The 27,908-nt window shown below is 43.2% G+C and overlaps 1 protein-coding gene across 3 annotated transcripts; it reads right to left on the bottom strand.

Moving 5' to 3' along the window:
• Nucleotides 1-27,553, bottom strand: LOC136437017 (transient-receptor-potential-like protein). 3 transcript variants are annotated; one of them, XM_066431440.1, is made up of 23 exons: nt 27,059-27,553; nt 20,137-20,620; nt 18,288-18,471; nt 17,830-17,915; nt 17,130-17,292; nt 16,248-16,463; nt 15,505-15,591; nt 14,722-14,841; nt 13,979-14,184; nt 12,654-12,698; nt 12,007-12,134; nt 10,779-10,928; nt 10,193-10,318; nt 9,543-9,738; nt 8,632-8,827; nt 7,332-7,460; nt 6,131-6,283; nt 5,646-5,696; nt 5,067-5,096; nt 4,418-4,489; nt 3,610-3,725; nt 1,813-2,009; nt 1-1,390 (listed from the first exon to the last, which is right to left on the bottom strand). In XM_066431440.1, exons 2-23 carry the CDS (start codon nt 20,595-20,597, stop codon nt 1,200-1,202), a joined length of 3,303 nt encoding a protein of 1,100 aa, XP_066287537.1. In that variant the 5' UTR covers nt 20,598-20,620; nt 27,059-27,553; the 3' UTR covers nt 1-1,199. The 3 variants fall into 3 exon arrangements, with proteins under 3 accessions (XP_066287537.1, XP_066287538.1, XP_066287539.1); XM_066431441.1 differs by having other exon boundaries at nt 4,418-4,486; XM_066431442.1 differs by lacking the exon at nt 12,654-12,698 and having other exon boundaries at nt 27,059-27,552.
• Nucleotides 27,554-27,908: the final 355 nt, after the last annotated feature.

Here is a 27,908-nt window from a genome sequence, read left to right as displayed (position 1 = left end):
GGAAAGGAAATCAAATAGGCTTTTAAATGATATGTAATATATTGAAATCGGTAAAAAAATAACGGAAATATGATCGACCAAAGTTAAGTTTCCGAACTTTTTGTGCGTAGTTTATATATATAATCAACATGAACATATAAACACATATACCCATCATTTGATAGTCTCCTATTGATTTATTGCATAGGAAATAGCTTAAATGTGGTAATCATTCATCTAATATATTATTATATCCCTTTATGATATATACTTTTTTTATAAATCTATAGTAGTATCTAATCTATGCAATTTATAGATTCACTGTAAAGTAATTTGGGTATTCTATTATGTTTTCATGACCATGCCAGAGGCGATAGTATAATCTATCTTAATCACTGTTGTACGTTTCGATAGCAGTGAGACACACCTACAGTATGTAGTAAACCTGTATATCGTTCTTACCTCGGCACTAGTTTTGATAAGTCTTTCTTGCAATTAATTGCTCCTTTATGTCGCAAAACCATAGACCATGAAACTAACAAATCGGGAGGAATCGAGAAATAACTACAGCTGCAGCATGACATTTTTTTTCTTCTAATTGTTACCCATCATTGTTTTAAAACTCTTCCAGGTAGCCCTTCCTTTACGTTTTGCATTTTGCTCATGCATGATAGCAACAGGCAGCAAATATCTGGGTTAAAGGATTTTTTAACACATTGACATGATTGTCACGTGAACGTGTTACGTTATCTGTCATTAATAATAAAGCGGGCGCTTCGTACGGGGGACGGTACCAACTTCCTGGCACTACCTGCTACTAGGTTACGTGTTCGTAAGACAGAACCTCCTATTGGCCATTTTTCCTTTTGGTCAATTTCTATTTGATGGGACATTCACTTCGGAGTTATATTATTTTAGTTAATTAATTAGTTAGCAACGTATTTAGGTGCAGCAGAAACAAGTGACCGACCATTCTGACTGATGATAGATATCCCAAAGGCCAAATTTACGATGTTTCTTATTCATATGGCATTTATATTGCTTGTGTTCTATATATATATTGCTAGAGATCTAGTACGCCTTTTCATAAAGCCTATACATGGAGGCGTTGATGTAAGCGTATAAATGTATGAGGGAATGTTTGAAAGAAAATCTTAGTTGCTTCGTAATGCTTCAAGAGTAATATCCGTTCATAGCGCTCCCTATGCTCGGATGATGTATCACAGTTCCGTGTACAACTGCGTCTGGTATAGCTGTGATGAGGCCGGTTGGTAAGGTGGTGCGGGAGGATTACTTCCGCCTTCAAACCGCACACTCCGCTGCTCGGAAAGTAGTTCCCGCATAACCGAGTACAGATCACTCCGCAGACTAGAGGTGATTTCCCGCCGTAACAGGTCGATTTCTTCCATACCTGTGGATGCAGATCAATTGTCGTAAAGCGGTACTGCTACCATTGACATTTTACGACATTGGCCTCTTTTTAGACATGAAACGATCATAGAAAATAAAGTAATTGGAAAAAAGGTTCAAATAACACAACCTAATTGACCTTTCCCAATCCAATCCCAAGTCATAAACGGACGATACTTCTCCTCGCCGTATGGTGGAGTTGCGACAAGGATGCGGTCTCTAAACGTGACTGAGTAGTTACCGAAACATCCACCAAGTAAAATCTTTCAGTTGTGTTGTAAGAGGCTTATATTTTCCTTAAATGACAGACAAATCTGATTTTTTTTATATTTCTTTTTTTTTTCAAATAAAGCCGGCTTGGCAATCTTTATAATTACTATCGACGTGCGTTTAAAAAAAAAAGAAAAGAAGGTCCACCCCTACCGAGTGGCATGTTGGTCTCCTCCATCTCCAGCGAGGGCTGATGGGATAGCTGTCCGACAGGCAGGTGTGAGGGGGCCGGAGAGACCCGACCGCTCGGGGTGGTGCCCTTCAGCATCCGGCACACGTCCCGCTTGAACTGCTCGATCTGCATGTTCCCGCGGGCAGCCTCCTTCCGTCGGTCCTCACGCAGCTCAAACCTGGGGAATATGGCAGGAGTTTTGGTCGTTATATAGCATGAAAAACACCTATTTCGATAGTTCTATCTTATAGACAGTCGTTACGCTGACCAAAAATTGTTTCTTTCTTTCTTTCCGCTTCACATAACAAATGGTCATGTTTTATTTCATTTAGCAGATTGATTCAGGTAAGGAAAAAACATTCGAAAACGGTCCAAGTACGTGGCATGTCCATCGATGTGTCAATCGTCTTGTCCGGAAATCGACCCCTTTCGTGCAGCAACATTTCTAATTTAGCAACTTTTTAGCACACGGATCTACGAGAAACTAACAATGTTTTGCTTCTCTTTGTTAGATGTAGACCACGGTAGTCCAAAGGCTTGGGGGGGGGGGGGGGAGGGGGCAGTGTGTTGTTATTGGAAAGTGGAACCAATTCCTCTCCTTCAACCACTCAGCCGCCTTTTACATGTACCTCCCCAACGAAAGGCAGGTACCTATTCAGTTTTACACCTGGGTGAGGAAAGTAGTGTTAAGTGCCGTTGACAAGGACACAGCGTTTTGCCAGCATTGCCAGGAATCGAACCCACGACCTCTCTATCATGTGTCCGCTAGCATTAATCTCCAAGCAGATCCACACCGGGCGCGAAAATGGTAGTATGCTAGCCAGAGAAGGTCCAGTCAGCCAGAGAGGGTCCAATAGCCCGGTAGGTGCGTCTTTTTTTTACCACAACTTGGAATCTGTTTTTGGCCATTCTTTCACGCTTGGATGCGGTGCAAAACCACGCCGAAACACCGCCATCTTTCAGTGTCTTTGTATCTTTTTCTCGCGTCTATATTTAGTTCAGTAAAACCCGAGTCTTGTCGTTTGTCATGTCTTGAGTTATGGCAGAAGCCATGGCGTCGTCCGGTGGATCAAGAAGTCTCTACATAACGTCCTTACTTGGTCGCTGATTAGCGCTCGTAACGGTGAGACGATCGAAACAAGTTTTGTTTCACGGCAGACACAGCGAAATGTAATTTGGTAGCACAGGGATTTCCCCTTGCCCGTCGCAACCCCAACAAATACATCTTTACTCTCCAGACATGCTAGAATGGCATCTAGTTGAGTCTCCCTTATTTCAAACTCCCAGATAGCACGGAATTACGGCGGACTCTTTCCGTCCACCAGCGCCTGCTTGCTTCCATTGTTACTAGTATCTGGAATTCAAACCTGCCGGGTAACTGTGAGACGGCGCGCAGCTGACCCATGACGGGCGCCGGGCTTCGAACGCCGGCACAATTCGCACCTTCTTTCTAAGCGCAGTTTGACTGCGGGGAGATTAGGTAACAATTGCGTGTTAATAACCTTGTTCAGGTCCGTCTAAGGGCAGATCCCTACCGGGCTATTGGACCCTCTCTGGCTGACTGGACCTTCTCTGGCTAGCATACTACGATTTTCGCGCCCGGTGTGGATCTGCTTGGAGATTACGCTAGCATAGCCAGCCCGTCAAATGTGTACCTTAGACTAGAGATGTCCTGTTTGATCTCCGCTAGGTCATCCTCGCTGGCACCGTCGACTGACTGATTGGTTGGTTGATTGATTGATTGATTGATTGATTGATTGATTGACTGCTAAGTGTACCTTAGACTAGAGATGTCCTGTTTGATTTCCGCCAGGTCGTCCTCGCTCACACCGTCGGTGCTCTGCGCCTGCTTGTAGTGGTGGATGTACCGCCGTACCAAACGCTGCATCACGGACTACACAGGTAAACAAGCAAACAAACAAATAGATATTATAAAAGATATGGGAAAAATGTATAAAGATACTAAAAGATATTTCACTGATGTCGTTGAAAAATCAAGCTTTGGTTTGACATCACTAACAGCGGATACGACCAAATAGTATTTCATGTATTCCATATCGTATGATGTAATGTTACAGTATATTGATTTTGAACATAAAAGTGCTGAATCTTATGGATGTTTCCATAAATCATTGTAAAGTAGCATCATATGATTTTACCATGCTGTAGTACCCTGTACATGTCAGAACTGTCTTGGTCCCTGTTTCGTTTCGTTAAGATTTAGCCCTCAAACTATTGTTAGTGTCAATTTTTCAACTAATCAGAATGTTGTCATCATCCCAGGCAGAGCTTCGACCATTGCCAATGTAATACACCTTGAGGATGACGTTCTGTTCAAACGGGCTAGGGCCTGGGTGCGGCAAGTAACCACAAAGGTCCAGCTGTCTGCTAATCAGAAAATCGGCTTTACCTTAAGAAAACGTCTAGGCGATTCTCTGATTGGCTGGTGGCTATTTGAAGGACATGCCTGCAAAGGTGGAAACCTGAGCACGGTTGAACAGAGCACCGCCGAGGTATGTTGCATAAGCCGTGAGAGAGGCTCTGAGCTACGTAGGAGAATAAGTGTTGCTGGACCGTTAGACGTACTTGATAAATCTCGTCCGTGCTGGGCCCCTGTTCTGTGGGTTTCGCTTTCTCACAGTCCGGGGGCTGCTGCTGCTGGAATGGAGGGATTTCATAAAGATATTTTAAGTAAAAAGAACAAACATCACCATCTCAATGGCAATGCCAGGCCGGCCACTGAAACAACGACCCTGGCGTACCGGCATGTGGTCCGTCCTTCTAACTACGTTAGTTTAGCAGATCAGACCAACTGTCACGTCAGCCAACCGTCAAGCTGCTGTTGAACGAAGGTAAAGTAACCAGCCAATCAAGTTGCCTTTGAACTGATAGCAGAGACGTGATTGGCTGGGGATGGCAGCGCTAACGCAGTGAGAAGGACAGGGCCATTGCTTCATATAAACAGGCTGCGGGCCCTGGTATGAGGGTATAGTATAGGAGAGATAAGTTCAACGTTATGCATACCAAAACTTTTTTTTGGATTATGAAGAGTTTCTCAAATATATACACTCAGTCCAGTTGAGATTAATACTGCACAACTTTAAATTGTATCTGCACTGAAAACGGATACCAACGTTCACTGATAGGTCTAGAAACAAGACGTTTTTAATGTCCTACGCTTAAGCAACTTCAGGCAAATCATTCTGGTTTATATAAAGTGTACAGTTGACTATACCTGCATTTCTAAGCTTTCCAGTGACATCCCCTGCAATACAATGTATCACATAAAAAACATGGAGTGATCGTTCTCTATGTAGCTTGCTACTGATATGTTACTCATGTGGAAAATTGTAATGACTTTAGTGGGCTAAAATCTTAGGTGTATATGTAAAAAAGAAACATAGTTTATTTCGGATAGATATTTAAACTGAGGGAGTTCTTAATATCATTAACGTAGCTGCTGGACAACAATTGTGCTAGCGTCCAATAAAGCAACTTCAATCCAAAACGAATTTAAATTGCATACATGATAAAGATATTTAGGAACATGCATCCCCTCATGCTAGGCCAACCAGATAGAGAGGTGCCAGCCAATCATGGGGCCTCTTGGTTGTATGTGGTGATGTGATTGGCTAGCAACATTCCTTTAAGCAATAGATGAAGGAGTATATTATTGGATGACCAGCGAGAAGGACAGTTTGAAGGCCATTACGCCAGGGTTGTTGCTTGGGATACACAAGCGATGGGCCTGGTATGAAGGGATGGTAAAATGAAGATACTTTAGAACGAATTCGTAAAATAGCGGTTGACGTACCTGATTCACTTGTCCTTTACATGAAGAACTGATCGTGTACGGCCTTTGTACCTGCATGATACGAACGAACAATGATTTAAGAAATGGGAATTCACCAAGTAATCAACTCGTAAACTCAAATATCTACCTAGATCTGTTTCAACATCAATGGCAAATTTACTGTGTAGCCATCATATTCATCATTGGTCCTCCTCTTACGAGGTGTAGCAAGTGAAGTTTGCTCTCCAGAACTTCTTGGTCGTTTATTGCAGAAAGGAGTTCCTGTCCTTCCAAATTAGTTTCGGTTTCTATGAGTTTCTAGAGTGTTGTGATCGGTCGACCAATCCTTCTCTTTGTGTCCGGGTTCCAAAGCAGAAGCTTTCCCGCTGGTTAACCATAACCATTTTAATCTATTATTGTTACCAAATTGATACCAATAGAATAAAGCAAACGAACGAGGAAACAAACAAAAGACAGACAGACAAAAAAACAAACGATCCGAAAACCTCTTCCGACTCCGCAAGGTCTGTGTCGGTGTCTGCCGGGTGCTGTTGGGCGGCTCCGGCGGGGGGAGGTGGGGGTCCATCCCGCCGGGTACTCAAGCTCCTCCTGATTGTCTGCATCCGGTCCTGCCACTCCGGCCACTTCTGCCGCACAGCCTAAAAACATGGTAAAAAATTATGCCATTAGATTCTAGGGAACCGCTGAGAACGATATAACATGATGAAATATTTGAAGCCAGTTGAAAATGTTTAGTTTCGCGGTAACGGAAAGCAAAGTTGACAAATTTCTAGCATTTGACATTCTAGGAAGGACTAAGATCTGTCATAACTTGCGTATGGTCTCCATCGTTCTAGCCTTGCTTATGCATTTGCTACCTTAGCAATAGGAAATGTGAAATCGGGTGAAATGTACCAGACAATGTTATGTCTTTCCCTCTTTGCTTTTTGCAACAACTACTTACACGTAGGCTCTCCTCTGATGACATGTAATGTGGTATGGTAACGGCCAAATGGTTTTTCATCAATATGAATTGACCTGCCTGATGAATTTCCTGACTTTACATCAAAATGACTGCCATTAGAAGGGCTCTGTTGAGCAAATGGGCAGATTTCGTTTCCAACCACTTTCGCAACCGCATCTTGCGAATGCATGTAGGTATCGTGGAAGTGTTTTCATGATTGCATGTAAAGCTTCCATTATCCTAGTCTGTGTAACCACACATTCCGATCAGGGCTCTACGGAGGCTCTCTCCTTCTAGGGGCCTGACCAAGGGGAAAGCTGTTGAAAGTGTAATTTTGTCCAGGCACAATTTCCCCAAATGCTTAACACTGTGCCCAATAGACGGGTCCTGACTGTTAATCACAATTAGCAGCTCAACCATTGATAGCATAGCAATTAGTGGATCTACCGACGAGAGAGTGCCTGCATGTTCGTTAAGATATTTGCATGTTAATGTTTTTATTTTGCATATTTATGTTTTGTATTGGTGGATGGGGCCATGGGATCGGTCTATTGAAAATACAACAGACTTCTTCTTCACGTGTCACCACTTCTGCCTGCTACACGCCCCCCTCCGATATTCCGCTACTGCAACTCCTCTTGGGGTCAGGGCTTCAAGCTCCTCTCTGTTGCATGGCTTAGGCAGGGGAAGGCAGTCAGACTATACATACGAAACGTCCGATAGTAACAAAATGTATTTCTTACCTTGATGAAGTAGTACATAGATTTGGGAGTGATGATAATGTTGTATGGCGGTGGGAGGGTCGAACCCTCGTCGAAGTACCCCAGCCACAGTTTGGTTCTAGCAAACTTCCACTCCAAGTCCGCATGATTCTGTTGGGAAAAATTACCATAAAGAAATGCAGTGCATACTAACAATAATAAATATAATTGGAATGTGTGAGGTTTGTGCAAAAAAAGTAATCCCTTATTCCGAGAAATGGAAAGCTAGGTAGGTTAAACTAAACTGCATGCTCTGTTGTAACTGACAACTGCAAAAGGTCGACAAAAAGTGGGCTGAAATTCATAAATGGTATGTTTTTTTCTCTGGGACATATGTAGATTTAGTTCTCTTTTAGCCAGATATATAATCTATAATCCTTGCATCTCGGCAGCTTAACTTCCATCCGTTGCAAAGGCGTAGGATTACAATGGTGTACAAGAATAGATAAAGTTAATCAATGTTGGCAAATAGCATTATGGAGAATTATTTTCACTTTGTTTCAACGCAATGAGAGTGGAAAAAACATTTGGATAAATTCTCTGGTCTTCTTCAGGGTAACATATTGCTCAGATCACGTTACCCTCCGGAAGTGTGATCCTTCCGATACCATATGCTGACGTCACACGTCCGGTGTCAAGCCAAATTTCTGAGCTTGCCAAATACGTGAGGGGACAGCTACTAAACCTGAGCACGATGCTTTTGGAGGGATTCCAGTATACGTGAGAGGAGTATTCTAAGTTCAAAACATTCTTGAGACGTCACGGTGGTAGTTGTCAAGCATAAGTCTTACCCAAACCCTAACCATTACTTTAAGTCTAGCTTAAAAACCGTCCCTAATCCTTACCCTAGCCCTAACCTTAACCCTAATCCTGCATGTAAATCTTGCCCTGCACCCATCGACTGCCCAGCTCTAACTCCACATAGGTGCAGTACCTGGCCTCTCACGTATTTGGCAGCTCAAGGATTTTAGCCTCCGATGCAGACTCAACCCGGCTGTTTTCTTTTTCAAGTTATTGTTTTTATACTATTATATTTTTTTCTTATTGTTGGCCAAAATTAAGAAAAAAAATATAATAGTATAAAAACAATAACTTGAAAAAGAAAACAGCCGGGTTGAGTCTGCATCGGAGGCTACAAGGATTTGGCGTCACACCGGAAGATTAGGTGTTCTGAGCAATCGGTTCCTCAGTATTCCCGAAGAAGACCAGAGGAATGGTCGGAAATTTGTCCACCCTTGTGAAATCCTTTTCCATAATGACCTTTCTTCCTGGAAAATCTTACCTCTACTTCCTGGAAGGAGGTTGACATCATGGCGATGAGCATGTTGAGGAGCATGATGATGGCGGCGATGTGATAGGCGCCGAGCAGCAGCGAGCCCACGGAGATGACGAACCGGTGTCCCTCCTTCAGCTCCAGGGTGGTGAGAGGCGTGAGGCCGAACAGGGACCAGAACAGCGCTTGGAACGACGAGCCCAGACTGTGGGAAATGTACATGTCAATGTTGATGATCAAGATTTATATCTGTTTCTATTTAGCTGGTATAATATTCGACGTCAAACACCAGTGTCTGTATAGCCGGTATAACCATTCTTTGGCGTAACACACCGGCTTCTGTATCTGCATCTGTACAACCAGTTTAACAGCCCTTCGGCGTAACACACTAGCTTCTGTATCTCTATAGCTGGTATAACCACCCTTCGTCGTAATAAACCAGCTTTGCAGGCACATGGCTAGGTCTGTTCCCTCCTTCCTTTACAAGCGCTGGCAGGTAAGTACGACATGGTTTGTGCAAAAACCTCGAATATCCTCTGATGTAGTGATCTTATGGAGTTATATACGGATAGGCGCAAAGTGTCCAGCGTATAACTATGCAAAACAAGCTGTCTCCAGTACACTAGTACACTTGAAGCATACTGGACTCGGGTCTACGATGCTTTCTAACGAGCGTTGGGAAAAACGCTGGACTTCGACCAACTCCTGCAACCTTTCTGGCACCTTCCTGACAACTTTGACCTTTCTGTTAGTGTCCCCGACGTCGACGTGCATTTAAATGCTTATTACGGCAAACACACTGCTGTCACAAACAAACAAACAAACAAACAAACAAACGATAAATCAACAGACGAACACACTACTGACTACAAAATCTCCGTTTTGACGGATGTAATGAACTTACTCGCAACGCAACTTACGTTAGAAATTCCGTTGGGTTTTTCTGACAGGCGTCCCCCTCGCTATGACACTCCTCCGTGTCGGCGTAGAATCCGTACAGCTGGTTCAGTCCGAAGGCGAAGGACATGAGGACCAGGAAGAACACCGACAGGAACTTGCCGATGTCGATCAGCATGCAGCCCAGCGAGATCTGCAGCGGTCCAAGATGGGGGTTTGCTGGAAGAGGCAACACCTCTCACTAGATTAGTCAACAGCAAAGTGTCCTCTGTCACTATTCACTCACTTTTTTTCTTAAACGTTTCAAGGGCACCATTCTAGAAGCTGTTAGGCTACATTGGTTAAATTCCCTCTAAAATTACGTCATTAACAGCCGATTTAGGTTCTCATGGTGCCTCCATGTAGGGAGACCTAAAAGTCAAAATGGCAGACGGAGGACGCTACAAACTATGTGCACCTTTGCTCTGTAACATACTGATCACCGAGTCACGTGTTTTTCTTCCGCAAAAAGTGACGTCATGGAAGCGATAGATTTCTCTTTCTTATCATTGACAAGGACTAGTGCAATCTAGCCCAAATCCTTGTTGTATTGAATTTTACACTTAAATTCTGCTTCAGAAGAAATTCTACCCACACAGATGAACTTTCAAACTAAAATTTTTGCTGTATTTACCTTGAAACAGGTATATTATTCGAAAGAAGCTGAAGACGTTGGCAACAGAAAAAAGTCCCTCTGAGATCAGGGTGGGGTCGTCCGGCGGCCAAAAACTGCGTTCCAAATCCTTGGGTCCGGCCGTACCTGAAAAAAAAAACAGTCGCATTTAAAGACCGTCAGTATTGTATTTGTAAAAGACATTGCTGTCCAAGATCTGCGCAGTCAATCATAAGCATCTGTATCATAAGCATCTGCATATAACATATAAACTATTCTAGTAAGATGAATACTCTTGCATGTTCACGGTTTTTGTAAAATGTTTTTCTTTTTAATAGTTTTCGTCAACTTGTGAATATTAGATTCGGGTATCAAGTCACAATAAAAGCAATACTAAAGTTCATGGCGTAGTGCATGTGCACTATACTTGCTATAATGACTTTCGGCAAAGTGGTCATTTGTTCCTTTGTTTATTTGTTCTTTTTTCCCATTCACATACGTACCATAACAAATATACAAAGATATCACAGTAAATGTATCATTATCTTCACTATTTCCTGAATTCTGTGCGCATTGTTTATATCCTCAATATGTTGGTAAAGCCTACCTGACGTGATTCTGACATAGGCTACCAGGCGGAGGGATATCGTCGCCAGGTAGAGTGAATTCATCATAAAGTCCATCCAATTCCACCACTCTCGTACGTAAGAATGTAGTCCCTCCTCCCACAGCTGTTTGCATTCATTCCACACCATACCTGTAATATATGGTAGATGAAAGGACATGTATCCACCGGGACCCGGTTGATTTGTAAGGGCAAAGAAAAATCCACAGCCCGCAAAATAGCCCGCTAAACACTTAGATTCCCTCGGAGACCAGAGCCTCCTAAGCAAACCCTCTAGAAGTTTTCTATATGGCTGTTGGGGCTGATTTTCACTGTTATCAGTTTTCCCGCTTGTTTTTATATAAATATGACCAAGATGGGAAAGGCATACCGATTAACACTAGACGAAATACTTTCATATCCTGAGATATCCGAACATCGGACACGGTGATCCGGAAACTAAGATCCGACAGAATCCAAAAAACAAATGCGGGGCCGCATTGCACTTGCACAACTCAAATCTAACTGCATTAACCTGCATATGCAAGTGGTACCTTGATATGTGGATGTACAACCTGGCAATTGCCGGGCGTAGCAGGACTAGGGTTAATGTTAACTGTTACATTGTTTAATTGATGCATCCTTCCACATTTCGAAATTCACAACCAGATTCCAAACACAATACTGAAGTGATATGTGGCTAAGTTATCCATTCCATTTGGGAGGATCTCCGTGTCCGATGTTCGGATATGTAAGGATCTAAGGCCATTTCTTGCAGTGTATTAGTCAGAAAATAGCACAGATCAGGCCAATAACAATTCTCTAAGACCGACAGTCAGCCAGAGGGTCTGTGTATGAGGCTATGGAACCCCACCTAATGCTTAGGTTACATTTCCAAAGCGGGGCCCGGTCGGGAAGCTTGCGGGAACGAAAATATGATTTAAAAGACAACGAAAGACACAAAACGAGAAAAATTACTCCTACCCATAAATTGTGTATTTTATTGATATGCATTTTTTTTCGTTTTCGCAAACAGTCCGGCCGGGCCCCGACTTGGAAATGCGACCTAAGCATAATAGGGTGAAACAGTCCGGAAACTACCCGGCGGGGCATCGGTTTGTAGATATGACGAAATATGACTATTGCGCCGAGTCAAGACCTAGATCTACCACTCCCTTACAGACCCCCTTGGAAACGTGCCATGCAGAACGTTACGTGACATCGATGTTACCTGCTACGTAGAAGACGATGAGGACTTCCACGGTGGACGGCGGCGGGCCGCGCCTGTTGGTCATGTTCTCTTCCCGGGGAGAGGCCATGGTCAGCAGGATCAAGAACACCGCGAACGAACCGGACTGGCTGCGGAGAGGGCCACAAGGATTCAAACAAAGGGCAGGGTGGGTTTTTTTTTCGAAATATTCCTAAGGTCATGCCAAATTAATTTCTTGGTTCTTGGGTTCTGATTTTTAAAGATCTTAAAGATCAAAAGTTTTATAGACTCGCACGTCTGTTGCAGTAGAAGAACGTCTGCCTTCCTAGTTGATCAACATTTTGTTGACATACCTTACTTACTTTCAACTTTTATCCACGAATGTCTATGTAATGAAAGACCAATAAGTATGCTATAGAGTGAAAGCATTGGGATACGTTACAGAATTAAAAATAATAATTTCAGCCCATCTCCCTATTTAATTTTCTTTGAAAATAAGAGAACCAAGAAATTAAATTGGCGTGGCCTAACTATAAAGATTACAAGAGAAATCCGGCATTTCTGCAATTGTCAAACTATATGGAGTAGTCACACATATACCAGCCAATGCTAAACAACTAGATGAAGATATTGGGCACACACACATGGGAGAATATTAAGTTTCCTACCTGAGAAATTTTATGATGGGGGATCGTATGAAGCGCCTGATCCTACTGCAAGATCACAGAAAAGGGAAAATGTACGGTAAACCCATCAGGATATCCCTCGAATAACAAACCGTGTCTCTAAGCACATATGTGGTCAGAATATCTTTGTGCGATCTTTTTTTGGCGACGTTTCAGGAGCGAAACCTATGTGTATCGTCTCTACTCTTTTTTCCTTTTTCTGTACCGGCGCGGCGTGGTGAGTAGACCAGTAAAGCAAATACGTATCAAATCTGATCGAAGGTTATTTCAAAATTATTGCTACGGCTTTTTAGGGAAACAGCTGTTTGTTTGGATGTCCTGGTCGGACTACCGTACAAGAGAAGAAGTATTGCATGGGAAAATGAAACTAGCTACAAGCGTGTCGTCTACATCATAATAGAATTTCTATCGCAGACTACATGATGCTAATATATACACCGAGCGCTCATATCTGCAACGTCCTCCCATTGCCTGGCCCCGCCGCTTGCATTTGTGTAATAACGGCCATGGAGCACCGGCAAGCGCTTTGTATTTTTCACCTCGTTAGCACTGGTCAGCCGACAGCAAATCAGCTGCGGGGAAAGTTGCCAGCCAATAACATCTGCCTCTTGACCACAGAGGGCAATGTGATTGGCTAGTATATTTCCCAACGACAGAAGAACGAGTTTTTGATTGGATGACTGTTGGCCAGCGCTATCGCATTAATATTTACGGAACGCTGTATGGTACGCCAGGGCCGTTGATTGACACAAGTCATACAAGTGGCAGACCTGGCAATGAGAGCATACATGATAGAAGGCACTTATTTCTGCGACACCGAAGCTTGGTACTAGACAACCAAGAGGGCCCTTTTTTTCGAAACGCCGTACGGAATTGTTGGTGTAACACGTTAACAGGTAAAGTGTAAATTTTCATGGGCCTTCATATACGTAGTCTGTAACTTTGATTGATGAGCTAATGACACCTTGATTCTTTCGGTAGGAAAACCAACATTAGGGCCTGCATATGGTCACATTCATCATGCAATCGTCATAGGATCGCAAACCAGTGGCAATATTGAGACATCGTTGTACAAAATTCAGCTATCTCGTCACGAAAAGTATATCTAAAGTCCTTGTTAGCTATTTTGTCACAGTGTGCGTGAAAAGCCCATGACCTCAAAACCGTACGACGGCCTACGACGAATACGACCGGGGCACTACTTTATTAATGCCGTCTCTCCTATAGTTTGCTACGCCTCGACAGGCCCATTGATACTTGGTAAATGACCAGAAACTTATAAATGTATATCAAAACACAGGATTTACCTTAAGAACTTCATGAAGGGGTTCCTCATGAAGCGGCCCACCGTACTGCGGGGGTGCAGGATGTAGTAGAAAGCCATAAAGGGCAGCAGGCTGATGAGTGACATCAGGATGAAGACCTTGGTGAAGATGTTGCGCTTGCGCCACCCCGGCAGGCTCTCGTACCAGATGGAGGTCAGCAGCTGCTGACAGTGCGGATGTGACACGAACTGCAGCAGAAAGAATCTGAATCGTATAACTGGTAATGGTGAACAGTAGCTTGACTACCACCCTCCGTAGTGACCGCTGGCTCAAAAAAAAATCGCTCGCTAGCCAGCGGTCACTACGGGGGATGGTAGTCAAGCTACTGTTCACCATTACCAGTTATACGATTCAGATTCTTTCTGCTGCTAGGTTAGCACGTCAGTTTCATAGACATACCTGTATGTTGTTGTTACGCGCTAGCCTTTCTAAATGCTTCAGTTATATTACAGAATCAATTCCCCATTGAATTGTTTACGGGCTGATTTGCCCGAAAGTGAAGTATAAAGCCCTGTAAACTACCCGGCAGGGCATCGGTTTTGAAATCTGACCGTAGTATGACCGATGCATACTACCCTGCCTCTTGGCCAATGTTATCATACTAGAATATGATGACAGTTTCTTCGCTTCCGAAGATAAATGGGAAGCCAGTTATCCTTTGCAGGCTATCATACGTATAGTTGTTTTAAATGATATAGACATGTCCAAAGTGTGCACATGTTTACCTGTTTCTGTTCATACTTCAGTGCGAGTTTCAGCCTGTTGAGGGAGAGCTTTTCTTCATCTTCATCATCCTTTGCACCTTCTTCCTCCTCCTCGTCGTCACTGTCGTCGTCTTCACAAGCCTACGGTGCAAAGAAAAAATATTCTTAGACCTCCCTTCCGTCTACGTGGTATCTCTATCAGGGAGTTTGTAGACTATGAACTAGAACCTAGTGACTTTGTTCGATATTTCTAGTGCCAAAAGAATCGGCTGGGGCCTGGTCAGATGCGTCGTACGATCGTGTTACTTGGGTAAGTAGTGCGTGCATGTGTCATATAAAGTTCAGCTGTCTTGTTACGGAAAATGCTGTCTCAGATCCTCGTCGGAGGTTGTATCTGTTACAGCTTACTTGGTAATAGTACGCCATGAAAATTGTGCGGCAACTTAAGATGAGTGTGACTGCGTGGTAATTATTATAAGAAAATATCTAAGTATTTTCCTGATTGCTTACGAGTAGCTTCAAGGCCAATGACGAGTTACCACGGCAGCTGGTTTCCCCTTTTATTTTACGTGAGAGAACGCGATGTTTGACCAAATAAACTTACAGCTATAGGACACATCTACTACAGAACTAGGTCTAAAGTAACATGTATTCTTATGGTCTGACTTGTATACATATGTCATAACCGTACAAACAAGAACATACTATGTGTCTGTTAACTGCAGAACACAGGGTAAGGTTTTTGACGAATCTGTGTGTACTTTGTCCTCAGCATATCTGTATGATAGATGAACCTTCCTTTACCTGGTTGAGGACAGCGATAACCTCCTCCGAGCTGCGGCACTGGTCTAACAGCTGTACAGCGTACGTTCGGCATTCCTCTACCAGTTCCTGTACAGGCAGAATACGCACCATTCAGTACAGGTAATTTCATCTCAAAGGATCCTTTTACTAAATATATCAGACGTTATTCTCCACTAGACCATTTGTAAAGATTGGCAAGATAGTGAAGATTGATTTGCAAGAGAAGTTTGCGTTTCTACTACTTCACATTCTCAGCGGGCGATTATGAAATTCCAATGGTGGCCACGCTAACTCTGAGAATTAATCTTCTTATTTTGCCAATTTCTTCTTATCTGCAAGTCGGATTAGCGGTTTGAATGAGACTAATCCAATAGGTTAATTCGGGCCATTGCCTATTGTATGTTGACGACCTCTCATGCTAGGGTCACATTTCCTAACCGGGGCCCGGCCGGGCTGTTTGGGGAAACGAAAAATCAAACTGTATGTCATTAAATTTGCACAAACTATGCTCTTAAATAATTTTTGGTACGTTTTGTGTTTTTGCTGTCTTTTGTGTAATACTTTTCGTTCCGAAAGACTGCCCGTCCGGGCCCAGGATTGGAAATGTGACCCTAGCATTAATTGGAGGGTCTGTAAACAAACGAACGAAACAAAACAACAAAAAACAACAACAAAAAACAGCAAAAAAACTTTAAAAAACACAATAAAGAACAACAAAAAACAAGCAAACAAACGTGTGTAACCATGTATGGATCCTTGAACTCGTTCTCCAGCTGTGCCAGGTTGAAGAGCTCCCAGCTGAGGCGGAAGGCGGTGAGGATGGGGTCGGTGGAGGTGAGTGAGATCCAGGCCGGGGAGGCCAGGGCTCGGTACGTACTGATGCGGTGCAGTGAGTACCGCAGGCTATCAGCCTTGATCCGCTCCGTACAGCCGTCACATTCGCATGTCAGGTTGTGCGGCTGCGGACAGGGTACAGGTAAATTTCTGTTAGTGCACTTTTAAAACATCAGCTTTCTAGGGTACTCCTTCAGTTTCCTCTGTCACGTACCCGTCTTAGGAATAAGAAGGCAAACTTCGTGGTACAAATGCGGCCTTTTCGTGCCTCTCGCTACTAGTAAAATGTTGAAGCGTCTCGCGAGAATTTGAGTGCGTCTCGCGTCCTGCAAATTGATCTGCAAGTTGAACAACGTCCAGATAAGGATCCTGATTTATTATTTCTGCATTTTTAACATTCCTCATACGCTCATGAGTTTTTTTTGTCATTTCACATGTGTGACTTCAATTCTCATTATTCACCCGGGTATCATAAAGCAGTCATATTTGAATAAAAGAACTGTGCTATCGAGTGAACAGCAAGGTTTCTTTATTCAGAACCAAGTATCTTACACGTGTCGACGTTTCGATGACTGTCTGTCATCTTCATCAGGACAATACTGACTAGTTCACAATGCACTAGTTATGCCACGTATAAGGTGCCAAACTGTCGTTTTTATGGCGACTAAAAACATTAAGGGCTTTTAAAAACGACAGTTTGGCACCTTAATGTCAGGAACGTCTTACTTCAAACGGTAACAGAAGTTACACAATGTGTGCATTTAATGGGGAACGAACGTATTGTGATTTACCGTAGAGATGTTGGCCCCCTGTGACAGCAACAGCTGCAGGATCTCGAACTGGTTAAGTTGCGCGGCCAGGATGACTGGGGAGATGTCGGGGGAGTAGTCGAAACACTCCTCCCCTGGGTCAATCGTGTTGCACCACTCCTCGCCCAGCATGTTCGGTGTGATACTACAGAAACAATCGTTAGTAGTCATTATAACTTTGGCAGTTTGTGTGGACCAATCACCAGCCTTCATTCCTAATTGGTTATACAGCCATAACGTCATAAGCATGATTCAATGAAGAAGAAAGCCGCAAAACAATCACAGGCCAATGATGCACTCTTGCAGCAATGATAGACTTAAGTTAAAGAACAAAACTAGCAATGTAAGTGTCAGATCGAATTGGCTACATGGAGATAATGCCAATAACCCGCTCTTCCCTCGATTCTCTTACTCGGTGGTTTGTTCGATGGCTAAAGATTAACACATCGAGTTGGGTAGTTACATTGAGGAATCATACTAGCAAATTAACTATCAAATTTTCAAGTCGAATATCTTGATAGCAATAAAGAGACCACAATGTAGAATACAAATAATGATAAGAATTAATGCAATGACATTGTTCATTGTAAGATTTTGAATATTCATAGCCTTTACACAAGTAAGGTAATCATAATCAGTGGTATAAAAAGATGCGTGTTACTGATAAGTATTTTCTACTTACCTGGGATGGTTGACCATCATCTCCACTATGCGGTACACTCCCTCCCGTATGGCATACAGCAGTGCGTTTCCAATCTTTATGTCAGGCTGAAAAAGAAATAATTTAAGCAATTAAGCATAAAATACGCAAGTCAAGACTACAAATTGCAGATTATTGCGTTTTAGGCATTTATCAAATTTTAACAATGAATTTTTGTCTCAGGTCTATGTGGACCCCATTTGGACGCTCGAACGCTATTAGCTAACTTAAACGTACCCCATTCTAATTTTCAGACACATCTAGCCATCTAGCCAATTGCTATATTCACCAATATGATGAATGTCGCTTTTGTGATTTTGAGTACATATGGCTTTGATATGATGGCACAGGCCCAGGTAATAGTGTTCAGTTCCACGCAAACTCCTATTGTATATATCAATCAGTCTAGGAGATTATACGTATGAGTATAAACTGTTCACCTGTCCTAGAAGAAGTTCGACGATCTCGATGTTCTCGTTGTCCACGGCCATGGTCAGGGCGCTGCGCCCCACCATGTTAGTGACGTTGACATTGACCGGGGTGGGCGGCTGGAGGCACCGCATCAGGGTCGCCTTGTCTCCCTTCTCAGCCGCCTCAAGGAACATCCGCTCTTTAGGGGTGTATCTGCAGTGGTTGGACAAGAAGGGTATTTTTTCTTCTTCTTACTGCAGAAAACTAAAAATGACATATTATGTGAATAGTACAAGATTTCTCTATCGGGTATACACAACAGAGGGAGACACAAGATAATGTGCATTTTCAGTAATTTCTAGACACATTCTCTACAATGGAAAATGTCTGCATGAGAAATTGTCTAAACCTATCTCAACCGGTGGAAAAGGACTCCGCTCCAGAGGTGTTGCAAAAAATATATTTATTTGTTCTTAATCTTATAATGTTAAAATGTATCTTAAGTTCTGATATGTAATCTTTCACTAAATGCACAAAGTGCCATGTACCATGTTGATACGTTTTTTGCGCTTTTTGATATTATAGATATGATAGGTCGTGTGCCATTTGGGGACAATCCCGAGTGCTCGCGCGCGCTCGTATATTATTCAGATACCTATAAAATGAGTGGCTGACATATTAAAAAAACTCTCCCTCCCCACTTAGCCATTGGCATAGCCTTAGTATGGCGAACTATTCAGAAATATTAACATTAGTTTAAACTCTCCAATCCGTCAGTTGCTACAACAGTCCCACATGCTCCACAATAGGCACACCCCCTCCCCTTCGGGGCCGCCTTTACCTCCCCATCAGGGAAAACTGTCTCTGCCCCCGAAGGGAGCCCTCCCCGCGCCCCGGTGTGTACGCCTCGGGCTCCTGTGCAGCTGTTGTTCGCTGAGGAATGATGTGCATTTCCGTGGCGATCTTTGCATACTCCCTCCGCCTGACAGCGCCGTCACCCCGGCCGTCTGCCATGCCCGCCCCGCTCAAAAACCACCGATGACAGAAACTACAGTCTCCCGCCCAAACTGAGGCAATTTCCAGACGATATTTTCCGCTATTATAGCGTACATCACAGCGTTGTAGAACTAGCGACCCCGCGCGGTCGTTTCACCCAACAGTTTACGACTGAATTCCGCGTTTGTGTCAGAATAGAGTATCAGTGACTAGATAAAACTGTTTTTTTTTTACAGCGAGTCGTTAATGATATCAGCGTAGGCGGGATCTTTTCTCATTATCCAGGATATTTTTGTCGTATGTGCGTCATATATCCTCAACTACTGTCACAGAATACCCACCTCTGGGGAAAACATGTTGAAAACAAACGTATCAAAATACAGCTACTTTGAGTTGTAACACTGCTGCAATAGTATAACGAATATAAGCATGTTCCCTCTTCTTACATAGGTATTTTTCTACACACAATGGCAATAGAGACTCCGTTTTAGCACCAAGGACATAACCCCAAATCCAGTTATGGTGTTTGTTGTCGTTTTCTTATGTGTAGGAATCGTTTCATAGGTCTTTTTGTAAAATCTAATTTTCAAATTGGTGATCATCAACCTTCCACTCTTTCCCTGAATGCATTTATTTTGTCACCCACAGACATTTTTTTGGCAACAACTCTGGTGCGGTACAATTTACTTTTCAGTTATCATACATGCCATCATGAAACGGAAAGGACAGAAAGAGTGACTGAACCAGGGAAGCCTTCATTGACAAATTGATAACAAGTTAGACAAACAGAAACACAAAATAGGCAAAGTACAAATGATTTATCGTATTTATAATTGTATCACGCAACTATATGTATGCCAGATGTATGATCAGTCCACTTACTTGTGGGTGGATTTAAAAAGTCGGAGGGACAACGAGAAACCGGAAACTGCTGGTTTCTTGGCCAGGTCGTACATGGAAGAGCCCAATCTTCTTCCACTTCCCGTGGTGCCGACGTATCCCTCTCTACTAAATCCGTGGTGACCCATATACATATCTCTTCCGGATCCGGAAAACCCAATCGATGGTTCTCTTCCGGTTCCGGGGTATCCCATAGTTGGGTCCCTTCCGGTTCCAGGGTACCCCATGTTTAAATCTCTTCCGGATCCGGGGTACCCCATAGTTGCGTCTCTCCCGGATCCCGGGCGACCTGTGAAACCATCTCTTCCATATCCGGTATGGCCCATGAATCCGTCTCTTCCGGTTCCGGTTCCGGTTCCCCCTCCGTGCACCTCCCTCTCGACAGAAGCACGCGATGAGATGGTCTCTTTCCCCCCGACGGGCTCATGACGGCTTGGCTCCATTTCAGACGTCTACAGCTGACACCCTAATAGGAAAATACAACATACAAAAGTTTTATAGGCGTTTGTTTGTATACCGTAAAACATTCGAATTGTGTGTGGCTTTCTGTAAACTGTCACTGTTGAACACGTTGGTTGGGTGGAGAACGCTTGTTAAAAGAAAGCAAAGAAAGCTGTTGCAAGTCTAACCGCTGTACCAATGTCTCTGAATCACTTGTAAACGTATTCATAACTTCCATTGATTATACAAGCTGTCCATCTTTTGTTCAGTAGTATAGTGGTAAGGTCTAGGAAAATTGATATTGTGTTTCCGATTTAAGACCTGAAAAATTTGGGTCCGTAGGTAGGGATTCCCTTTTTTTTCAATTGAAAAAAATATTTTGCTATTTCTAGCTGTGTAAACTGACATGTATCAGTTACATCGTCTGGTAACATCATATCACAATTATACAGATATACATTTGACAAGCTCAGGGATATTGATAAACTTAAGAAACAAGTGCTAAAATTTCAAATCTATTACCTGTTCCTACACAAACTATTCAAAGTTCTCACCTGTTAACGGAGTGTGAAATAGGTCCTTAATTTCATCACTCAAATGTCAGATTGAAACTTTTATACCCCTTTCGTGAATAGTTTCATCAGGTTGGTAAGTCACTGAATAAAAAAAGTTTTACACAACCTAAAGATTTATTCCACCGACGTTTCGGTGGCCATCTGTCACTAGTTCTGACTGGTTCACATAGCAATGCAGCACAGGTGTTGCTGTTTATACATATTAATAAGATGCATCCCGAAACGCAAAGTATTTACATATGTACAATCACAGGGGATGACATCGCTATGCGGTCCCAAACGTACAGAAGTGTAACACATACCCCTTTTTTTTAATACCCCTTGTCATGCGATAACAGGAAACACAACACTATCTCTCGGGTCAAACAATAAACTTTTAAATATACAGTAAAGCTCTTTAGCACGACCTCATCCAATGTCTTCGCTAACGTTTTTTTGTTTTTAACTGCCCGAATCAGCTCCGCTATTCCTTGCCGCATGGCAACGTTGCAGTGGCAACGCAGATGTGATCCCAAAAGTGTCGTCAAAATTCGCTGATTTGCAACAACGAAGAAACCAAAGCTTGCGAGATGACTGTTAAGTAGTTCATTAGATGAAGCGTCACGAATGTCAGGATAAATGAACTCTCTCAGTTCTTCATACCACGTCCGTTGCGGCGTGGGTGGAAATTGATGACTCTCTCTCTGTTTTGTAGCAGATTGTTTTCAAGATGTATTTCACGGCTGTGCGGGTTAGAATATGGGAAATCTTTCAAGCACCGGAGATGCAATCCTTCAACAACACTTCCCGATTCCAGAGAGCGGTGGAGAGGGTAACTCAAGTTCAAAAAACGTGATACTTTTAAAGATCATGTCTTATGAAAGTGTGAGGAGGCATACGTTCCGAGGATCTGAATCTCTGCCGTCTAGTACACTACATAATAGACTGGTCACCAGTCTCTACGGGTCGGCTTAGGTGTGTTTTACCGGGCTCAGTCTGCTATATTGACCCGTTTCTGTCAGATTGTCTTCTTAGCTGCCATATAGAGTTTTGCAGCCACCATAGTTTCGCAGCCATCGTAGTTTCGCCGCCACCGTAGGCGGCGACGTAATTTAATCCAAGGCCGTAAACCAACACCCCGAGCGGGCTAAGCTCTCTGGGTGTGAGGGTGTCACTCACAGCGCCGTAGATATACCGATGGTATGGTTTCCAGGCTAACTACATACCGACTTTTGAAATTACCTTGCGTTTTGGGTTATTTGTGTAATTCAGAAAGGTGATGTGTCGAGGAGAAGTATACAGTAATCAACTACAGTAAGGTGGCTACATTATCTTCGTGTGACTGGATGTAATTGAAATGATTTGATTAATTACGATTTGAAAACTTTGTGGGCTCTAGATAAGTTGAGTCGTGGAATGTTTCGGCTTCGGAAGTTATTGGAGGGCAGATAAAAAGCAATCGCAGTCTCCAGGTTCAATCAGAATTCAATCTTGTGAGAGACCATTTAATGTATAGGGTGGCTCGGCACGGCTCTATAGGGTTAACGATACCCTTAGATAAAGGAGACAGGTCACTGTAGTTCGTTAAGGTTAGCGGTAAAGGGTAATCACCCCAGTAGAACTGCGATAATTTGCTCTTGGTTGCGTTATGGGTCCTGGAAGCGAAATGTGGACATTGATGGCCTAGAAATGATTAAGCTAAAATAAAAACAGTATGTTCCTAAGAAACCTTGGCGGAAAGAAAAGAAGTACAGTTACATTACTACACCTTAATTAAGAAAGTTAAAGAAACTGCAGCGTCGGTTTACATAGTGTAAGCAATCTTTTAGCTCGCGACGTCTGGGCAAACATGTCGTATTGATGTCACAACCTTACCGAAGCACAGCCGTCGTGTGATTTAGGCCGGTGTCACAGGGATCTCGCACCCCCCGTGAATTTGAACCCCCCGGTTCGAAATCACTAGTGAATTTGCACCCCCCGGTGCGAATTCCCTAGCGATTTCGCACCCCTCTAGCGATCTCGCACCCCCAGGGTGTAGTATGTGTTCTGTTACGGCATTCATAATTCCCAGTGGCTATCTTTTTAACAAATTGATTGGTAACTATAACTGACATTTCAAATGCTCTGTTGACTGAAGTGGTAACGAAGTGGGTTGTGCAATGACTATCTGGGAGTCATGGTTCTTGTGTTCAAATCCTGGTGGCGACATTTTTTTTATCCCGTAGTTTTTAACATTAAATAACTAATAATTCTTACTCAGAAATGTCATAAGATTTCGATTAAGGCTTCGATAATTTTTTTTCTAACCCTATTTAACACCCGTCATCCATTCAATATGTGATATAATTTTGTATGATAAAATGTTATTCAAGTCTCTAAAATAATTTTAAAAATCAATTATGAACACTGAAATAAAACTATGAACTAATCGTACATTCCTCATGGCACCAAGGAAGAATATTGCAACGAATTATCGTGCACAGAGAGTCACCATCATCGCACTGTGCTGAAATACTAGTAGCGTTACATTAGTCCAGGGCATGGGTTCCCGGAGTCTTAGATGTTTGTTCTGTCAGACACAGCAACTTGTAATACTCTCGATTACCACGTTAAACTATGGCTTTATTATATCAAAATGCTGTTTTGAATATAATTGCTGCACAGACAGAGCACCTTTCGAAATATTTGGGGGGGGGGGGGGTTCAAAATCCCTAGGGGGGTTCGAGGAGGGGGTGCGAGATCCCTAGCTGGGGGGTGCAAGATCGCTAGGGATTTCGCACCGGGGGGTGCGAGATCCCTAGTGATTTCGCACCGGGGGGTTCAAAATCAGGGGGGTGCGAAATCCCTGTGACACCGGCTCTCAAGTTTTTCGGTAGCTCAATTCATGTAGCAATCTTGCTGCAGAACAGTTTCGTTAAATGTTACCAAATATGGGCAGACAATGCTCGTGACGTTACAGAGAGGGGGTGGTGTCTGAGAAATTGAATAACCGACATGATGCATATCCTCCCGACCACAGAGTCAATTAAAGTTTCGGCATCATTTATCAAGTCTGTACCTTCCCGTGACCTTTTAACCTAGCGATGATAGCGTGCATCTTGAATTCCTGTGAAGCAATATAACGGTGTACGTTTTTGGTGGTTGAAGCTTTACATCAATTTTCACTTGTTCTGTAATGTACTAAAGCAAAGATCGTGGATTCTTTCCACGGAAACGTAGTAAGAAAAATCACAGTCGCACATAGCGTATTCATTAGTCAATCGACATGTCATTAAGCCCCCGTCACAAATGAAGAATTAGCTCGGCCGACTTGTCGGCGAGCTCCAAATGGCGATTTTCGGGCGAAGTACGACCGACGTCTTGTCGATTCTACGGGCTTCGGGCGAATTTTCGGAGCTCGGCCGACGTTCGCGGGGCACTGGAAGCTGCGCTTAAATTCAGCGAGGCCTCGGCGACGATTTTTGAACTCGCACAGCTCGTCAACAGTTTGCCCGTAGCTCGCCCGAGCAACGCCCAGCGCTCGGTCAATATTCGGGCGGGCATCCGAAGATTTTAGACCCGATTTTTGGTCGGCCGGATGTCGCCCGAACTCTTCGGCCTCGTGCGAGCCTCGCACGGGCTTTGTACAATAATCGGACGACCGTCGTCAGTGTTCCGGCCGACTCATGAAAAGTAAGGCGTGCTTCGGGCGAGCGTTGTACTCGTATCCATGGGAGCTTTGACGGGCTCCGACCGAACTCCTTCTTGTTTATAGATAAAAGGTAACGACAGCTTGGTTTATAACATAGATGATAAATAATACTTAAACATTAACATCAGAATGCTGCCGAACTTTTTTAATGAAAGACAATACAATTGCAAAGTTAAATTTTCATTGAAACAATTTTATTATAAATAAAATGTGGACACCGAAGACAATTCTTCTTGTTTCTTTTTTGGTATTGGTTTGGATGTTTCAATTTATATGTTAATGAACTTGGGCTTGACTTTTGAGGCTTGACTTGACTTCCTGAGTTTTTCCTCCACAAAATGACTAGTTGAAAGTCTACTGAGTCATTTTAGATCTATGTTTGTCTCCCAAGGCACGCCCAGGCGTCGGCAGGGCGTCGATAAGCTTATCAACGGTCGGCCGAAGCTCGGACGGCGTTCGCCTGAGCTTCGTTCGATTTCCTTTTGCTGAAAACGTTTGGATCGGGGTTAAACGACCGATCTGTTGACTTTGTGGCTCCTGCGCTAGTATTCGGATTGGTTTATGACAAAATTACTGATTAGGTTATTATTTTCAGTGTGCCCACCCACTTCACTCATGCCCGACAGATTTGCCACAACTCAGAAAGTATTGTTGGTCCAAATTTGAGCTTGTTACCAGGTCAGTTGATTCTGACTTCGTCCGTGTCCAAAAGATGGTACCGTCTTATGTGGGATTCATGATCATTTGTGTTCGACGGACTCGTCCAAGCTCCGTTCAATTTGTGACGGGGCAGGTTTTCAGCGAAAAATACGGTCGACACTCGGGCGAATTTGAAATTCGGCGAGCTTCCGGCGATCTACAAAATCGGCCGATGCTCGCATGAATTGTGACGCCGGCTTTAGGACACCAGCTATAACAGGAGTCTGGGACAGCTATTTGTATTTCAGTAAATCGTGATTGAAGCGTTTTCAGGTATTCAGGCATATTCAGGCAGAAAAAAACAGTAACTACAAAGGCCTGACGTATACCGTCCCGAACATATATCAAACGCCCATAATATACTTGTTTTGCTTCATTTCGGTAAGTGCCCATACCGTCTCCTACGTCGCCGAAGCTCGATGCCGCCATCTTGAATATCATGATTTTTTTACGGGACCACTTGGCCTATTTGCATAAAACGCAAAATTTTCCTTTCGATTCGTAACCTTTGCAAAGTGCTTCGTGCGTTTTGCATAAGATTTGTACGCTTTTGCCTTGTGCTTCATGAGTTCTTTTCATAGAAGTCTTACAAATTTCGAAAATTCGTCCAAATGTTTAGGCACCCCTAATACATATTCATCTGAAAACGACAGTATTCAAAAGCCCATCGCAAAGCCTGTATTAGAGGCTATCATCATATGTCGACACATGCAAAAAGCGCAAATGAAACCACAAGACCATGAAATGGGGTCAAAATTGCTTGTTCGCAACTCGCCGTCCAATTTACCTATACGCTAAGTGCCCCTCAGGTGCTAAACAGCGGCAGCAGGTCTATCTAATAGCCAATCAAGATGGCGGTTGATTACCACTTACATCTGATGAGTGGTTCGTGACTGAAAAGTGTAATTTTCAGTTTTAGCGTAAAGTGAAGTGAAATCCTTTTAGAGGAAATGTAGATTAGTAAAGCGCACAGGAAGGTCAATTTATGGGATCAATACTCATGGGTGCTTTGAAAAATACTGCATTAGCCTAGATTTAATCTATAATTCCAAAAGATGTCAAAAATGAGAAATATTGAGGAAACTTGAAAACGTGGAATTCTGCGTATTAGTAAGAAATAGCTAAAAAAACACAGCGGGACTAACACAAATCTTCTTTTGTTTAGCATAATTTTGGCTATCAAAAACTGCATGCAGATGACCATGAGGAAGTCGTGGTACCTTTCAATTGAAAAAAGGAAACAAGGAGATTAAAGAAATAGAAATCGACAGAAGATAGCAGACACGCGGCATGCGCGCTAGCAATGTTTCTCTCATATCGGTATTCTCACAGTCTCTCTCGAGGACTGTAGTACGGTTATTTTATTACACGCTTACCTCTGAGTCAAGAACAGAGGGTCAATCCCGAGCGGAATACTTATTATATGACTTTCTTTACGTTGCTTTCATCTCAACAACGTTGTTAAAGTATCATGCAATGTTGGGATAATGACAATGATTAAGATAAACAATAAACATACCTGAGAACTGTTGGTTATCCGCCTGATTCGTACCCTTCACTCAGAGAGTCTTTCTGTTGTCTTTACTCCACGTCTGCATTCAGTAGCGAGCCAGCAATACATATTGGTCCTCACAATGGATCAGATTCCCTGTTCTTAGAGCGGCAAATGTTGGTTTCCTTCTTCCCCTTCGTAAGAGTCTACTCTTCGAAAGCTTATGTCTTTGAGGCCAAAGATCTGACGAATCACTTTCCAGGCTCCAGGTAGTGTGCCGAACGCGGGCCTCTATTTGAAATTTTCAGATAAATATCATACGGGCCCAGGACTTTCAACTTCGGATCCCTATGCAATAAATCTACTTCCTTCGTCTTTAGACGTGTGAAGAAGACGTCCAGTTTTGTAAGCTAACGTCCGCGCTGTACACAAAACATGGAGAATCCACTCCCCGGCCCTTAGAGATAACCACGAAAACCGTCCGTGCTATAACACCATGCCCTATTGGCGGAGGACCTTATGGCTGTATTTCCTGTGTAGCACGTTGATACACCCTCTGGTCCAGAGTATACGGAGCCTACGTGCGGCTTGAAAGACGGGTACTTGACACAGTCCGTGCTGTATGGCCGTCTCCAACAGCTCTAGGGTCGCACATGGCCCTGACAGGTGGATTGCCAATCACCCACCCCATCTAATGATATCATAGTTGTTACATCAGGCAGACACAAGTCAAACTGTTGTTTAAGGGCCGAAAAGTCCCCATAGCTGGCTGATTAGCATTGGAACTAAAGGCTCCCTTGGGAAATAGCTATTTCAAAGTGGTGACAATGATATATCGATACCGACTGCACGTCAGTCTTAAGCCTCTGTTTGCTAT

Source organism: Branchiostoma lanceolatum, chromosome 6, assembly GCF_035083965.1.
Source record: "Branchiostoma lanceolatum isolate klBraLanc5 chromosome 6, klBraLanc5.hap2, whole genome shotgun sequence".
NCBI classification, from domain to species: Eukaryota; Metazoa; Chordata; class Leptocardii; order Amphioxiformes; family Branchiostomatidae; genus Branchiostoma; species Branchiostoma lanceolatum.
The sequence above is the reverse complement of the archived record's forward strand: the minus strand, read 5'-3'. Positions and strand labels throughout refer to the sequence as shown.

What these genes read in the sequence shown, in the direction of transcription:
- LOC136437017 (XM_066431440.1), bottom strand. Translation starts at nt 20,597, where the DNA reads ATGGAGCCAAGCCGTCATGAGCCCGTCGGGGGGAAAGAGACCATCTCA. An exon ending in AGTTCAAGGATCCATACATG is followed by an intron (nt 15,592 to 16,247) that starts GTTACACACGTT and finishes CTGCCTGTACAG; the next exon opens with GAACTGGTAGAGGAATGCCG. An exon ending in GCACGGACGAGATTTATCAA is followed by an intron (nt 3,726 to 4,417) that starts GTACGTCTAACG and finishes TTACCTGTGTAG; the next exon opens with TCCGTGATGCAGCGTTTGGT.